The 18139-nt window shown below is 32.9% G+C and overlaps 2 protein-coding genes and 1 pseudogene across 2 annotated transcripts; all 3 read right to left on the bottom strand.

The window, feature by feature from the left end:
• Positions 1-88: 88 nt before the first annotated feature.
• Positions 89-6605, bottom strand: LOC128171557 (uncharacterized). Its single transcript, XM_052837347.1, has 5 exons — positions 6148-6605; positions 4509-5444; positions 2744-3703; positions 969-1889; positions 89-169 (listed from the first exon to the last, which is right to left on the bottom strand). Exons 1-5 carry the CDS (start codon positions 6317-6319, stop codon positions 108-110), a joined length of 3051 nt encoding a protein of 1016 aa, XP_052693307.1. The 5' UTR covers positions 6320-6605; the 3' UTR covers positions 89-107.
• A 123-nt stretch (positions 6606-6728) lies between these two features.
• Positions 6729-13156, bottom strand: LOC128171592 (uncharacterized). The gene is made up of 2 exons (XM_052837386.1): positions 13084-13156; positions 6729-7816 (listed from the first exon to the last, which is right to left on the bottom strand). Coding segments are annotated over exons 1-2 (1062 nt in total). The 5' UTR covers positions 13086-13156; the 3' UTR covers positions 6729-6756.
• Positions 8803-13063, bottom strand: LOC128171605 (uncharacterized; annotated as a pseudogene).
• Positions 13157-18139: the final 4983 nt, after the last annotated feature.

The following is an 18139-nucleotide window of genomic DNA, read 5'->3' as shown; positions in this document are numbered from 1 at the left end:
AACACATCTTACAGAAAAAAATGAATGAAAACAATAAACCTTTCAGAACCTACCCCCCCCCCTCCCCCATTCCTTAGAATCCAAGTGTCCTTCTCCAGAGAATTTCTTTACAAATCTGCTTGAACCAGACAGCACTCTTCATAGTTATCTTCATATTCTGAATTCTCATCTGTAAATCATTCACAAAAGGGTGAATAAAAATTTATTAAGAAAAATATATACATAATAATACCCATTATTAAGAAACGACAGAAGAAAAAAAAACTAGAGCAAAATAAAACAAAAAAAATTGTGGAATCTGTGTTTAAAACTTGAAATTATTAAAAAATTGTTGCATTATGAATAATATTGATAAAGAATACAAGGTGTGTTTATTTTTTTCTACAATCGACCGTTGCGAAATTTAGATCTACATGTAACGTGATTAAAACAAATGTTGAACGAGGTATTTCTTTTAAACGATTTTATCATATTTCTTTGAATAAGGGTAGAAAACTATATATTTTTCTGGTGTTCGAAATATAAGTACTGATGTTGATGAAGGCTGACATCCTGTTAAAGGAGACTGATACATGTACTTCTTCACTATGTTCATTTTAATCGGCGCCATCAACGTTTAGGTATAAACATATCACTAATGTATAACTTGTTTTAGTTAGCTGTGTCTAAATTTGTGCATGGATAATGTAATTGAACACACTAGAAATAGATTGTTGTATTGGATTTCATTTTCATCGAAAACAAACGACGATGTCCTTAAAGACGATGATTGTACCGAATAAAATATTTATACTTGACTTTTATACTTGATTATTTATTTTGTGTATCGTCAATGTAAATAAATAACTGTTACAATAGTTTCGGCATTAAATGTAAAAATAGCTAATACATGTATATATCTAAATAGTCAGTAATATCCAATGTTGGCATCATACATAAAAACTCGAATATAAATTTAAAAATCTTACCGGTAAGAATGTCCTGTGATGATAGATACTTGTAGAGACATACCGAGTAGTTGACGTCTGATCCTACCCAGAGAAGGTCTGCGTTGACATCATAACACAGGCAACTAGGCGAGACTATACCTGATGGTTTAATTAGCAGATTGGATAGGAAGTGTCCGTCTTTATCGAGAATCTGTACTGCGTGGGTTAACTCATCACATACCAAGATATGTGACAGAGTGTCAGTGCAGATTCCTAGTGGAGATAGTTTTGATTCAGGAGGGTGTCCTTTGTACGAAAAACGATGTCTTCCTTCACGGTCTGTTACCACAACAGCACCTGTCGAGTCAGACACCACGACATCCCCGTTAATGTTGTCTGTTATAAAACGTGGTGTACTGTAGATATCGCTTCCGATTTCGTTGTGTTGTATTTCCTGTATTTCTTCCCCGAGGTTGTTGTACCGAATAACCTTGCCTTGTATTCTGTCCAATTTCTTCATACCGACCAACACGTCATCAGTTATTTGAGAACAGTAAAGACACCATGGTCTCCATGCAGAATCGGTTTCCTGCATACATTTGATAAAAGTTGTTTTTGTTTTTTCTTTATATTTTGACAGTTTGACAATGTTATAGTCCTTCTCGATATAAAACAATTCTTCCCGAGATAGGTTCATTGAGTGTGATCCAGAACGGGCATCACTGCGTAAACCGTCAATATTGTGTAAAGTTTCACCTGATGTACTTGTAATGATGAAGTTGCTTCCTTCATTGATTAAAAGGCAGTCGGATGTTCCATATGATAAATGGGAACAACGTTTAAAATTTGTCACTATGAAATAGTCCTGTAATGCTGGGGCAAATAACTGCTTTTTTGAACAAGTTCCATCGACGACATCATGTTGCATCTGTATTACAGCATCGCAATGTTTATTTTGATCTATGACACAATCATAAAATAAAGGTTAATTTAATATTGTAGAAGCCCGCCCTGGATTTGTATTTATTTAAACTAAAATCTTATATAAAACCTTAAATGTAACAAAAGTTTGTGTCAGTATCCTAAATTTATATAATGCAACCGGCTTAATACATTTCGTTGTCAATTTAGCAAATACCAACATTTGTTAGTTTATCTTTCCAATATACTGCACCGGTGTTCATATTATGTGTTATGAAATCCGTAACCAAAAAAAATGACAATAATAAACTGTCAACCATCTCATAAATCCATTAAACGGAATACAAATTCAACGCAGAGCAACACGGACCTCTAAAAAGATAGAAAAAGCATCAGGTGCCATGGAGGAATAAGCATCCTCTGCTGACCAGTCACACACGCCGTGTGCTCTTTGTCGTAATCGGGGAAAAGCAGAAAAGTCCGTAGACAATTAGGTGATTAACTATGGTCTAACAATTAGAATGAAAAACGTCAGTCAGCATGCGACCCAGTGAAAGATTGTATTTGCTGACAAGGTCGTTGTATCGACCAAAGAAAGATGAATTCAAACGAGACTGTTGCTAGACCAGTTTTATTAACTTGTTTGTCAGTAACTTGCCTCGCCTTAGAAACGGTTCATACGAAGAGCATGTCCTTGTGTGATCAATTGAAAACCCTTGTTTAGCAATGATACGTAATGCATGTAGGTACATTAATATTGTAGCACAGTTTCTTGTACTGATGTAAATGCATCTATCTTACTATCAATTATTTAATCATTTTAATGTGTTTACGTCCTCGAGCACCGCACTAATAAAACAATGAAATCTTAAGTTAAAGTTTTGTTATCTTACCTGCCAGTACATCTTCATTCCTTAAAAACTTGTAAATAGCTACTGTATTGCTGTACTCTGAGCCGACCCAAAGAAGATGCGTCTTTTTATCAAAGAAAATAGAACATGGTGTGGAGACACACTGTAGGTTTATCGATAGATATGTCAAAAACTGACCGTCTTTATCAATAGCATGTATTGTGCGAGTGTAATAATCGGATACCAATATGTTTGACAATGCGTCGGTGGACACTCCGAGTGGATCTAATGCTGTTCCTTGTGGATATCCTGTGTAAGCAAAACGAAAATTTCCTGCACGATATGTGACCACTACAGCGCCAGAAGTATCAGACACCACCATATCTTCATTGTTGTTCTCTGTTATATAGCAAGGATATTTGAAGATGTCCAGTCCTTTTTCGTTGCATTGTATTGTTTGCACCATTTTGCCGGTTTTGTTATACCGAATTATTTGTCCTCTTCCTAAATTCATGTTGGCTCTGCCGACCAAGATATCACTCGTGAATGAGGAATAATATATACATTGCGGTCTCCACTGATTTGAATCTGTTTTCTCAATGAATATGGTACTTGTTTTCAAATCTTTTGACAATTTGAGTATAGTGTCATCCTTTGCTACGTAAATTAGTTCACCATCACTGTTTAGCGTGTGAAATCCATAAGACCCATTGTATGTTCCGTCGCGATAATCTTTGATTTGATGTAATGTTTCGCCAGTTTCGTTGACCAATACAATGTTATTATCATCACCCACCCATATCTTACATGTACCTGATGCGCATAAAGATACGCTTAAAGATACGCTTTTGCTGCACGTAACACCAGTTACCAACAGGTATTTGTATATTGGGCCATGCTGCGATAAGAATAAATCATTTTTTCTTTCTATTCTTTCTTTAGTCCCTGTTGTTCGAGTTGTTTTAATTGGCTTCGCAAAATCACTAGAATTTGATTTTTGATCTTCAAAAAACATGAAGCAAATATTAAGAAATATTGAAATTGACACTTCTTCTTACCTGTTGTTTAATATTACAAATCATTTTTGTTCTTTAATAATTAAAAAAAATGATGATATTTTTGCATTAAAAAATCATTTTCGGTACCTGAAACTTCCGTTAGGGAACACAAAGTTAATATACAACCATTCCCATGAGGAATGATCCAATCTCAACAATAATGAGTTATGTGAATCTAAAGACTATTATTATTTACAGCGAAAATATGTTTATTCTTTTTTGGTAAGAAGATACATTAATTGAAATTTTTGAACATTTTGAAAGATGAAAGAAAAAAAGAAGATGGATTTTTATGTGTTTATGTATCACAAAACAAAGGAAGGGTGTGAAACACCTATTGAATTGCCGAATGTGTATGTCTGCGCGGGTGTGTGGGAAACGTATTTAATTTGGGCTGAGACATGACATAAAATACACGTTTGTAGTAGGAAAGTCGCTGTACATTTATAAAGTTTACAAAACTCCTTTTGAGAAGAATTATTAAAATGTATATTCAATACTTTATTATTCATTGAATTAAATTGCATGCACATGCGTTGCAGACGTTTGTACCTTATGAAGCTTGATTTTTGAAAACCAAGCCCAAGAATCTCTTCCTTTAAAACATTCATTGAATACGACCTAAATGATTTTAAGTTTACTGATAAAAATCAATTCATAACAATTATAGGATATGAATGTTCACTTGAAAATTGAGCATTAATAAACATGAATCGTTGAAGTATTTTCTTTTATATTTGAACACTCACCTATCAAGGAATCCTGCCTTGTTACGTGCTTGTAAACACACAGTGTTTCATTGTAGAATGAACCTACGTAAAGACGGTTAGTGATGGCATCAAAACTCAGACAGAATGCTCCTCCCACCTCTGGAAGTTGAAAATGTGATAGGAAGTGTCCATTTTTATCTATAACATGCACAGAGTTTGAGTATAAGACACATGTTAGGATGTTCGATTGGCCATCACAACATACACCATAGAATTGTCGATATGAATATGGACGATGACTTGTGTATGAAAAGCGATAGTTTCCTCTCCTATCCGTAACCACTACATTATCAAGGCCCGCGTCAGACACCACTATATCCCCATTACTGTTTTCCGTTATATATGCAGGTTTACTATAAAGCGATTGTCCACTGTTGTCGTGTTGTATGTCTTTCGTCTTTTCTCCATGCCGGTTGTAATGCATAACAATGCCGGCTCTTGGGTTGTCCTTTGTCACTCCAACAAGTATATCTCCAGTGAAAGGGGAACAATACACACTTAAAGGTTTCAGCGCAGAGTCTTTTAATGTAATGAATTTAGTTTTTGTCTTCATAATCGTGGACAGTTTCATTATGTTATATTCTTTATTGATATAAATCAATTCGCCATCACTCGCAACTGTATGTAATCCGCAATGTCGTTTATTGGATGCATCTTTAATACGATGCATTGATTTACCTGTAATGTTAATCAAAACAGTATTTTTATCATCACTAACCCACAGTTCATCTGCCGACACAAGTGACAAATGAGAACAACGCCTGACGTCTTTCACTGTAATTATACTCAGAACCAATGGACCGGGTACCTCTAAATATAGGCGTGGATTTACAATGCACCGCTCTCGTCTTATTTGTAATTGGGAGTTTAAATGTACAGTAGCCTTTCTTTCATCGGCTTCCACTACAGGTCCGGCTAAAAAAATTACAAACTAATGTGTTGAACTTGTTTCGAAAATGCAATATATATATAGATTATTAAATGGTATTTTTTTTATATCGTATCCTATATTAGCCAGAGGTTGCATGTAAATCAGCCCTACAGCCGTCAGGCTCAAAAGCTGATATACAATGACCGAGGGTTAATATAGGATGCGATATAAAAAATGTCAGGATTTTCATATCATATTCTTATAGAAAATATATATTAAAAAAAGCAATAAAAAAATATCATGACATGTATGACTATTGCCAACAAATCACCATGTGTCTATATACTTCCTATCTCATTAACTGTCTTAAAATTACTCAATAAACCAAAGTAATGTTTAAGTTGTTATTTGACGCATTACTCAGACATCAGAGTTGAAAGAAGCATCACGAACTCAACGTCAAGACAGCCTATTATTAACATAAAAAAGAGTAAACAACCATGGGTTTATTACGCACAGGTAGGCTATTTTTCGGTTTATATCGCATTGGGCGGAAATGGGTTATTTTCTTCAACTATATGATATAATTTCATAATAACTTACCTAGTTGTGCATGGTTTAATGTAATTAACAATTCTAATAATCAATGTCATAAGTTTGTGTATTAATGAGTCAAACGCATTTTTTTGTAAATGAAAATTTATCGGAGATGATAATGTGACCAAATAAGAATAAAAGCTGTCTTACCGTTAGTACTGTCATATTGGGTTATGTACCTATAACCAAGCACTGTGTTTAGACTTGATGATCCCACCCAGAGAAGGTGTGTGTTTACATCGATGGTTAGGCTGCTCGGTGATAGTATACCTGATGGTCGCATTAGAAGATATTTTAGAAAATCGCCATCTTTATTAATCATATATACTGAGCTACTGTAACTTTCACACACTAGTATGTGCGAAAGTGAATCAGTACAAATTCCTTGAACCAACCCAATATTTGATAGTCCTCCTTTGTAAGAGAAGCGATGTCGACCTCCAATGTTTGCTACTACAACTGTACTTCTATCCGAAATAGCAACATCCCCGTTGTTGTTCTCTGCTATATGGGAAGGATGGGTAAAAAGAGGGTATCCTGATTCGTTATACTGAATTGTTTGCTTCAGACGGCCTAATTCATCGTAACGGTTTATCCAGGTTTTGTCATTAAAATCATCATATCCTCTGAACCCTACAAGTAGATCTCCAGCGAAGGGGGCGAAATACACACAGCATGGTCTCTTGTTATGGTATGGTGTGGTAATTAATGTCGTTATTTTTTTCCATATCGTGTGACAGTTTAACGATGTTATGATCGTTATTTATAAACAACCAAATCTTTTTCATTGGTTACTGTAAAATATGCAGCAGGTTTATAAAAAGAAAAATCATTAAGTGGTCCCTCTTGATGAAAAAGTGTGTCGCCGTTTGTGTCTTTCAAATAAAAATTGTTTTCACATCCAATCCATATCCTATCTGATGTGACAAAAGCCATGTGGAAACAGGAGTCAACATCTGATGCCTTAAAAGACTTTTGCAACACAGGTGCAGGCATCAACTTTAGTTTAATTTCTATAGGTCGTTTTCGCCCCTCTGTGACCTTTATATCGCTCAATAACATCGTCACGCCCTTTGCGTTCAGTCTTTCGGTTACACTTAGCTTGGCATGTTTTGCACATCCATACCGTTCTTTTAATGTTCCAAAGGCAGATTTTGATAGGAGGAATTTTACAGGATCTTTTGCTGACTGTTCAAATAAGTGTTCGGAACACACCAAACTAGAAATATGTCTGTGTCTTTTCAGATTTTGTACAAAACACTTGTGTATGAGTTCAACGTCACATAAAACTGCATCAACGGTACCCTTAAGCCGTGTGGCATTCAAAATAAGACTTGCGTTACCTTTGCACATTTCTTTTTGGCAGGTTTTCACATCAGCTTTGATGCCGGTCATCAAAACACTTTCGTATAAGTGAATCTTGCCCCTTACGATGTAAAAAACTTTTCTGAGTCGCTGGTCTTGTGAATCATATACGGTTTGAAGATCTATTTTCTTGTGTTCTGTATGTTCAGAGCAAGAGGAACACATGGGCAATTCACAAGTTTCACAATACTTATCATAAACATTATCAGTATGTATAGCACAGTTCTCTTGAATCGGTTGGGGGGTCATTTTCCTGCGGAAAATCATCACATCATGGTCCATTGTATTTAGATCAACCACATGCTCCTCTTTACAGCTGGAACATAAATCACATCTGCATGAAGTACAGATGAATTTCATGTCCCTTGGGCATTTAGAACACTGCCGTGCTACATAAGGACTTAAAGTAGCCATGCTGTGGTAAAATGTGTACTCACATGCAATTTCACAAAACCTGCAAATGAAAAAGTAAATTAAAATGGCATACTGACTTATAAACTGATTTATCGCTTCTTAGATATGGTAACAAAAATGAAAAGATATATCACAGCCCATATTTGATGAATACGCAAATCGTCCTTGTTGATAAAATAAACAACTCAGCTAGCTGTTGGGTTCTTGTATTTTATATATTTTTTTCAATATATAGAATTGATGGTGACCTGTAACAATTATTACTGAAATTAATATAATAAAATACACACTCACACAACTAAGATTTACGCATTAAATATATTTTAAGATGTTTGAATACTATTAATTTATGTTTTAAATAATTAATCATTTCAATCAATAGATAACTTCGGCAACTGCGGTGAATGAACTTACCGAAATGACATATATTTTATATTACTATTCTGAAATAGATAATATAATATGGAAAAGGAGATAACGTATTCCGCAAATCATGCGCACTTAAATGTAAAACTTGTAAAACCACTCATTCACTATTTCTTAATACAACTCTCACATGACCCAAACACCTTTGACCTTTTACACTCTAAACTCAACCAATGAATGTAAAACACCATCAATATGAATGAAATGTGGAAACGTAGTAAATTCCAGTGATCTGTAATTTTCTATGTCTATAGACGATGATGAAAATGATATATGAATATGAGTACATTATATATATCAATATATTAAAATAAATATTGAATCAATGAATAATTTATCATATGACATTCTCCCCCTCTTAGAGAAAATATTTCCAGGCATTTCAAATATGAAAGTTAATCACATCTGAAATAAAAAAAGGAATATTAGATAAATATATCAACTTCACTCCAGGGATGATCGTTACAGTTGTCTTCTCCTGTAAATAAGAAGATAATATACACATTAATAACATGAGTTTTAATGCTTTATATGATCATCATTCTACGAGCATAATCGAAGTAAAAAAATATATTATTCATACCATTATGAAAACAATACATGATTATTATCATCATAAAATTAATTTAGTAACTTAACATAGTTCATTACTAAATACAAGATCATAAAACTATAATACACTGATATCTTAAGAATATTCCTGTGACATTCTTCCCCTCAACATACCAAACTTGACCATTTAAATCACCCACTACCCATTCATCATCTTTATCTGGTGGCTTTCGCACTCGAGTAGAGCGTCTCGGTTGTGCAGTAGACAGACTCGTTTCACGATATCATGGCTGACTTTGATTAACATCTGTCATTTTTATTTATAATTATCCCTTGCTCTGAGTCTGATTCACTAGACTCATCTTCTCTGCTGGTACAAACCTCTGTTTTCCTCTTCATTCTAGTCTTTCTCATTGGTATCAATGGGGATTTCTCAGTACTTCTTCAGTCTCTGAAGTAAACATAAATGGTAATAATAAATTTCTGTGAAGTAACCTTGTAGGGCCTTTACCTGAGGCTGTCTGTACCTTGTACACAGGAATATCTTCATTAGGGATATCTTAAACTACATATGGGTCTTTTTCCCATTTATCAGAAAGTTTACACTTTCCTGTTTTAGCTAATAACATTACCAACACCCTGTCTCCAATTTCCAACTTTGAAAACCTAACTTTGTTGTCAGAATTTTCTTTGTGTCAAACTATTTTTTTCTGGATCTTGCAACTTTATAGGTATATTGTAACCTTTTCTTAAGTTTTTCAGCATAATTCAAATGACTGATAGGTTTTCCTGATACGTCTGAATTGTCCAAATTTAAAATTGCATCTATAGCCAATTTTGGATGCCAACCAAACATTAAATAATGTGGACTGAATCCTGTTGGCATTGTAGGCATGTACTAAAGGAAGTACGTAAGATTTCCAATCTTCCTTTTTGTAATTCTCCAATGTCCCTAACATTTTAATCAGTGTTTGGTTGAATCTCTCAACAAGACCATTACCCATTGGATAATAAGGTGTTGTCCTGCTTTTACTGATGACACTTATTTCACAAAGTTCTTTAATTACCTTACTGTCGCAATTTCTCCCCTGGTCCGAATGTAGTCTTTCAGGAAAACTATAATGACAAACACAATTTCCAAACAGAACTTTAGTTGTTGCTTTTGCTAGTTGGTTTTTAGCTGGTACTGCCTTTGCATATTTGGTAAAATGATCAGACAAGAACAAGTACATAAATTGGGTTCATTGACAAAAATGGAATTTGTAGTTAAACCTCTACAAAGCCAGAAAATGGCAAGGAATTACTATCTGCACTATATACCTTAAGTTCAAAATCCTGAATATCATGAAGTTTAGGTTTACATTGTAGAGACTGATAAAATTTCTTTGACAAGCAAGTGACCATTGATCCTGTATCAATCAAAGCTCTTGTTTCTAAACCATTCATGAATATTTTACTTTCATTTGGATGGCCAACTATTCTTGATAACATATTTTGTGATGACATATTATGAATAGGGCTATCTTTAACATTTTCCTCCTCCATTATTTGCCCTTCAACAGAAGAGGTTATTAATTTTTTAAATTTTGAATACCCTGATTCAATTTTTTTAATGACCCCTGTCTTGACCTTGACATCGTCCTCTTCCGAACCCTCTGTACGAATTGTTGTTAAATCGACCCCTTGTTAATAATAATTCGAGTAAACATTTTGTGATCTGTAAGTTGTTTTCAAACTGAAACATTCGACTGTTCAATTGTTAAAAACTCTTTGAATTATTATCAATTTTCTGTTCTAACCTTTCCGTAGTTCTTGTAATTGTTTGCATTTCTTTCTGAAGATCAGTTGATGTCGTAGAGGCCTCTGCTCTCTCTGCATGCATAAATGCTTGCTTTGATGACTTTGTGGATCCAATACTTCTGTGGGCTGTTATCTCCTCCTGTATATTCCTAATTTCCCTAAAAAGATATTCAAAATTCTTAATTGAGTCAAACAAATGTCTTGAACTTTGTTTCAATTGTTGACTAAATAAACCAGTCCAAAATTTACTTCTGAGCATACCATCTCATGTCACTGTTTCTATATGACCAAGAGCAATGGCTTTAGACAAAGTGTCTTCTAACCTTGAAGCATACACAACTATGGACTCCCCTTTTTTGCCTATCATTGTAAAATGACTGCATAAGGGTTTCACATGAAGTAACATCACCAAAAAATCCATCCAATTTTTTCATTATGTCCTCAAGAGAAGCCTTACCACCTACAGACACTAACATACTTCTAGCTAAACCTTTCAGAGAATTTCTCACTGCTAGGAGTAAAATATGCTCTTGGTATTGACGTGAATTTTGCAAACATTTTACTTCAAAATTCCAGACTTCATACTTTACCTCACCTTTTTGTGGTTCATCTGTTCCACTAAATGTTGGTAACTTTTGAACAGTGTATTGGTTTTCTGATAACATTGAGACATTACTAGTACTTGGGGTTTCAGGTTCTTCAGCTGGCTTTACAAGTTTTGTTATGGGTGAAAATGAAAATGTAGTGCCAGACTTTTTTAATGGAGAACTTGCTTTATTATTCAAACCTGCTCCAATAGGGCTCCAATAGGGGTACTTGTTTTATGTTCTTTCTTTACACTTGCATTTCACAGTACTTCATATTCCTCTTTTGTGAGTACTTTGTAATTAGGGTCTTTGCTTACCTCACTGATATGATGTTCAATAGATTCCCCTTCTCCTCTGATTCTGACATACTTAAAAATATTGTAGAATCTTATTACAAATTATTGCATACAGTATACAACTGTCTAGGTATGTTTTGTATGATTGGGTAAGTCCCTTCTAATACTGACCTAGCAGTGCAACATGTATTTCAAGCAATGAAATCTATGGTATAATTTTCCTGAAACAAGTATAGTTCCTGTGATTGGGTCTGTCCCTACCAACAGAGACCTGTCTCAAGTTAAATTAGTACCAATTAAACATATATCAATAACTAATTAAACATTAAGATGAGTGAATAAAAATACATTCAATGAGCCTTTTCAACCACACTCTTGCTAACATAGAACATGGATGAATATCGTCTATATATAACTGAAAATTGTAAGATACTCGTTGACACTTGCCTTTCTCTTTCCTGTATTTTATTAGGTGAAGCTTAAATCTAGGACCATTTACAATACAAACTGAATTAACATTCCTGATATAGTCCTTCAGGATGCCAAAGGTTTCATTCAATGTTTGGTCTTTTTCTTTGAAAATTTGGGGATCAATATGACCTTTAGCTCTATTCCACTCCACAATAGAATATTGGGGATCTCCAAAAATATAGGAACAACTTCTTTAAACGGACCAATAAATAAAACAAATAAATCAATATATTGAACAATATTCTTTACACACAAGGTGGAATCTACATACCTTAGGTCAATATATCTTCCAGACTTCTGTGCTGTATTACATGTCCCCAACCAAATATAAAGTGTTATCTGGCCATGTTGTTGTACTAGATTTGACAAGTTTTTCTTAAGCCACGGATAGAAATCTGCGAAACGAGCACCTGGTCTACATTCAAACTGCACAAAAAATCTACTCTTTTTCAATAAATCGAAGTGTCTCTTTAAATAAACACCTTTGCTATCACTAATTAATACTGGTCTACTAACTTAAGATTTAAATTCCAGAGGTTTTTTTAAATATTTCAATAATTTACTGTTGCTCATATGTCTGAAACAAAAGCAAATATTTGTTAGGCAAAATTAAACACAGTATATAATCAAGTTCTAAATACAGCTGCTACTCGGGAATGTTTTCTCTCCCTTAAGAAAATCCTGCAAGAAATTATTGTATTATTTGCTTTGGATCAGCTGTCTATAAAATTCTAAATCATGTACACAATAAATCATCTGCAATTAATAAACCAATTAATCAAGAGATGTTAATGTTGATGATATGATTTCTTGATGATATTAATTAATACTGAATGAATCCACAATTAACCACAAGATAACTCTTCCAACTGAACTAAATAATACCCCATCTCACATCGCGCACCTGCTCACTCGAATTTCCTCTGTCTTACAAGATACCATTTCCAAACTAACTATTGTTATTATTGGTGCAACATGTTAGCGACATGCTGGGTTGTTAGATAAATGTCAATATCTTTACTTCCTACAATTTATCGATGTGTTTAGAGAATTGGTTTAACTTTTTTTTCACTTTCAACCACCTTTCTTTCCATGCACATAGTAATAAGCAAATCAATGGATACAAACGAATAAATATGACAATAATTTGATATATAAATATATATAATAGTTACATTGAGTCACAGACTCCTAAGATAAGCTTCACAGAGTTACACAATCCAACGTTGGCATGTGAAACGGTTTCCAGCGGTGGGGATATCCGAAAAGGCGAAAATGAAAGTAAGAATACAATGCTAGCACGACGGTGACGTTACACTTATGCAAATATGAAAACACCGGGTTTTACGGCTAACTTCTGTCGCCGGAGTTTGATGAGTAGAGCTCACGGTATTCACAACAAATCAGTTGGCGATGGAAATAATGAAAACACATGATAAACAAGAATGGACAAGCATTCTCAGAGTATTGCACAAGCAATACACGTCCCCTACCGGTTTGTGGAATTTGTGGAAACAATGCACTGTTATGCAGAATATCGAACCCGAACATTAAAAAATTGGAATATAAAAAAATAATTTTCTGGAAAATTTGTCAACCAGACGCTACAAAAGTGTAAACTTGATCTGTAGTTTGACATTTTAAAGCTGTTCAGCAAATTTCATATTATTCCTCAAACGCATAAAGAAAAAAAGTGGGGAAAACTGAAGTGGGACAGACAGTCAGACGGACGGACGGACGGACTCACGGACGCAGAGGTAAGCTATAGTCCCCTCCGGTGAAAAACGGTGGGGTACTAAAAAAAGAGATGAATGATTTCTCCACCGTTATAAATTCGAATCCCCATTCATATTGAAAACACAACGTGGGCGCCATTGTCACAGCCGCTATTTGATGATTATGCAAATCGTTGTTGTTGATAAAATTAACAACTGAGCTAGCTGTTGGGTTCTTGTATTTTATATATTTGTCAATTTATAGATTTGATGGTGATCTGTAACAATTATTACAGAAATGAATTTAATAAAATGCACACTCACACAATTAAGATTCACGCATTAAATATATTTTAAGATGTTTGAATATTATTAATTTATGTTTTAAATAATTAATCATTTTAACAGATAACTTAGGCAACTGCGGTGCATGAACTTACCGAAATGACAGATATTTAATATTACTATTATGAAATAGATAATATATAATATGGAGAAGGAGATAAACGCTTCCTTTCTCTTGGCTGTCTGGGGGTGAAGTGTGTTAGATTTAGGAATTGGCGCCAAGCATGCGCACTTAAATGTAAAACTTGTAAAACCACTCATTCACTATTTCTTAAATATCAACCAAGCATACAACTCTCACATGACCCAAACAACTTTGACCTTTCACACTCCAAACTCAACCAATGAATGTAAAACAACCTGAATATGAATAAAATGTGGACACGTAGTAAATTCCAGTGATCTGTAATTCACTATGTTTATAGACGATGATGAAAATGATATATGAATATGAGTATATATATATATATATATATATATATATATATATATATATATATATATATATATATATATATATATATATATATATATATATATATATATATATATATATAAATATTGAATCAATGAAAAATTCACCCTGTGACAGATATAAAATAAATTTGAGCATTTGCCCGTATATATACATTTAATCATTATAATTTTAGATCAAAATAAGAGCTGTTTTAACTCAAAAGGCACATTCCATGAAAACAACATATGGACTTGTAAAACATTTAAGGACTATAACCACCTTAAAGCTTTTTTTTGATAATGGAATGATAAAGAAAAGTACTTTGAGCTCTCTTTAAAATGATAAAATAATCTTAAATTTGTTTTCTTCATTCATTTCTGATAAGTTACAATTTAATATAATATTTCTATGATTTTAAAAGAAAAAGAAAAAACATTTATCCTCATTATATATAAGTTGATTAGCACATAATGAAAAAAAAAATATCAATAGTGGGAAAGGAAATCAAGATTGGCAAGAGCCTTTTCATTACTAACATTTCCAGCAGCAGAGGAGCACATTAATATTTCTACTCAAATGTTATGCTCAGATAAAATTCAACATAGGCCGTTATTGTTACTTAATGAAAAAGTAAATATATATAAGATGTGAAACAACAAACAATCAAACGATATATAGTGCACATTTCCTACATCGATCACATTTATAATAAATTCATCGTAAAATTAAAGACTGTTTAAATGTTTAACAGGTTTAAAACGTAGATAGAACTTATCAATAGGGGTTTCACTCTAATCTGGAAATGTTTCTGCTAATCAAACAATAAAAAACAGTCGGAAGTCATAATAACTATGAAAACAATGAATTAAGAAATACAATCGCTTACAAAATAAATGTTTATATTTTTCAATCTCCATTTGAAAGTCCTATTTGTTTTATAGTATAATGTTTCTTTTGATGGCAAATCAAGATTTAAAAAATTGACCTGATGAAGTTAGAGTTTCTCAGGTAATATGATGAAAATGTTGTTTGTGTTTAAACTCTTATCATCAGTTTGATACACAATGAAAATTTTTGTCCTCCAAATTTGCTTTTAGAAAATGTCAAAATGTGCATTTTTTGGCGATATATCAAATATTCATTTAAATGCTGAGTAAAAATATGGCAAAATATTTTCATTTAAACTGACCTTCAATTTTTATCCAGAAAGATTAAAACCCTGTCAATCGATCATTAACAATAGGGCAAGATATTTCAATGCTTTCATAAAAAAATCAAAGGTGTCGTTTCTTTAATTGTCGCATGACTCTACTATAATAACTGAAAAAGGTTAAGTTAATTACCCGTAGTAAACTATTGATTCCTGCACCGTTCTTTTTTTAATGGGAAGGGTTAATTGATTTATCATTCGATATATCCGTTTAACCAACCTTACGTGTGTTTTAAAAGTTGTTCTCATGTATCTTTTAAAAGCCTGTAAACTAATGAAATTTATTGTACTTTTATTAAATTTGCGTGCAATCAACTTGAAGACACTGAGCAATAGCTAAGGTTTCATCATTGCATTTGTTTGAAGAAAAATTATCATACACTTTTATTCATAATTTAGATGAAAAGATTGCTGATGTGACAAGGTGATAGTATTGTATATTTTTGTTTCAAAAATGATCAAAAAGATTTTAAGAAAACATACACTTTAATGTGTTTAAACTGTAGTTATTAACAATAATCACTCCAGATTGTCGGTATATATTTACAGACTACTTTATTGTTATGGCTCAACTTGAGATATCAACGACGTTGATTAAACAGTGCGATGACAAACAGAGCATTTCACACATACAAGGGTTTTAAGATTTAAGTGCAAAGACAGGAATAGGAAATCATGTTAACAAAACAGGAGTTGTATTTTCTCATAAATATAAAAGCTGGCTGGTGGTGCAGATAAAATGATAGCGATAATTAGAATATTCTGGTATGTTAAGTTTATCTTAAGTTTTTAATTCGATTGATTTTTTAAATGTGTAATAAGTCAAAAAGATTTACTCTTTAGACTTTTCTTGAATTGTCTTGACAGGCACAAGTCTTTACATTTATGTTAGATGATGGTAACAATTCTAAATATTTTTCTTTCTTTTTTCCATTTGTTTTAACTAAAGACATTAATATAGAAAGAGCTCAGCTATAAATTAATTCAACTGATTGACAAACTAAAGTAAACTTTGTAAGCAATCTTACCTTCTCTGGCAATCGATATACGGTTTACATGGTTCACAATTTATTCAAAGCAAGGAACCGAAAGCAATACCGTCTCCTATAGTTACATGTCTGCATAATGAACTCTTTGTCCGAAAACAGAAAACGAACATGACCACAGTGCGTTACTACACTGTTCTTGATGTATAATCGAACTGCTCTTCTCAAAAGCTGGCTACAATTAGGTGTCTTATTAGAGTGATTTAAATCGGTATTGTGATTTCGTAAAGTTAAATAGTTTTAAGTTCCAGCATATTGAATGCATGCAAATTACAAACTAATCGCCATCGATAAGAAAAACAAAAGACATAGCAAAGACCGAGTTATAACAGAACGAGGTGTTTAGATACTAGTAGTAATAAAGGATGAGTCTATACCTAAGTAAATATACCTTAGATTTAAAACATGTATACATCTATTTGTTTTAGATAGAATAGCAATTAATGGGCTTACTCTGGTGAAGTTTAATTCTATTACGTTTTTTAGAATAGTTATTTGATTTGAACATATTTTATCGTGAGATGGTTATAACTAAAGGTACAAGTAAAAATTCTGAAAACTAAGAGCGCTCTTTCCTAAAAAGTCCAAGACAAAAAGAGAAAAAAATATGTTTCGCCTTTGTTTTAGTTTTCTTTCGTTGAAGAATGACAGAATGAAAGAAAATCCTGTTTACTCTGTATTGATTCATCCATTGAACATGTTATGAATTTTTGAACATTTAAAATGTTACCTGATTTGACGGGTTTGGTTTTTATTTACCTTCAATCTCAACAATTTACATTTTACCAACTGTTTTGAAAACAATAATGATCATGTATTACTGATGTATTATTTATCTTGATAATTGTTTTAAAAGTGTCAAGAGTACATAAAGAATATTTCAAGTGGGTTTCTAATGGACAATTTAGGTGAAAGCAATCAGGGTTTTTTTTCTTGAAATCATTCAAATTGAATCTTGTGTAATAAAAAAGCCCTTATTATTGTGTAAATGTATTGGCTGGTTTTGTTTTGATCAGAATTTCCTGAACAACGCAGCACAGTTAAGGCTGTCAATAAACTCCGTTCAGACAAAAAGTACGGGAAATGTGCATTATGACATCACAGTATATTACAAACCTCGAAAGTACTTATTAATCTATTTATTAGTAAAATTAACTTATACTTATCTTTTAATTAAAAACAACAAATGCTATTACTTACAATTTTGATGTCCGTTATATTGTACACACTGAAAAATAAGCGAGATGTCGTTCTCGCTGTACTACAAAATATGACGTCATATGCTTCAAAATGACGCATTAAGTTAAATCATTGAAGGCTATCGTGCAGTTTTATAGCGAAGAAAAATAAATGTCATACATTAACGGAAAAGAATAAATGAATATTTTGTTTAAAATTATTATTAGTAGAATGCTACCTATAAAGTCTTATTTCCATTTTGTTAAAAGTATGCATCGT

This window comes from Crassostrea angulata, chromosome 2, assembly GCF_025612915.1.
Source record: "Crassostrea angulata isolate pt1a10 chromosome 2, ASM2561291v2, whole genome shotgun sequence".
Lineage (NCBI taxonomy): Eukaryota > Metazoa > Mollusca > Bivalvia > Ostreida > Ostreidae > Magallana > Magallana angulata.
Note: the sequence above shows the minus strand (reverse complement) of the source record. Positions and strands in the feature narration are given on the sequence as shown.

Bases quoted from the DNA above. Each gene is read 5' to 3' on its own strand.
- LOC128171557 (XM_052837347.1), bottom strand. From the start codon at position 6,319: ATGATTAATAAAGATGGCGATTTTCTAAAATATCTTCTAATGCGACCA. The intron at 3,704-4,508 runs GTGAGTGTTCAA...TGTTTTTTGAAG, and splicing joins AAGGCAGGATTCCTTGATAG to ATCAAAAATCAAATTCTAGT. The intron at 170-968 runs GTAAGATTTTTA...AATGATTTACAG, and splicing joins ATCACAGGACATTCTTACCG to ATGAGAATTCAGAATATGAA.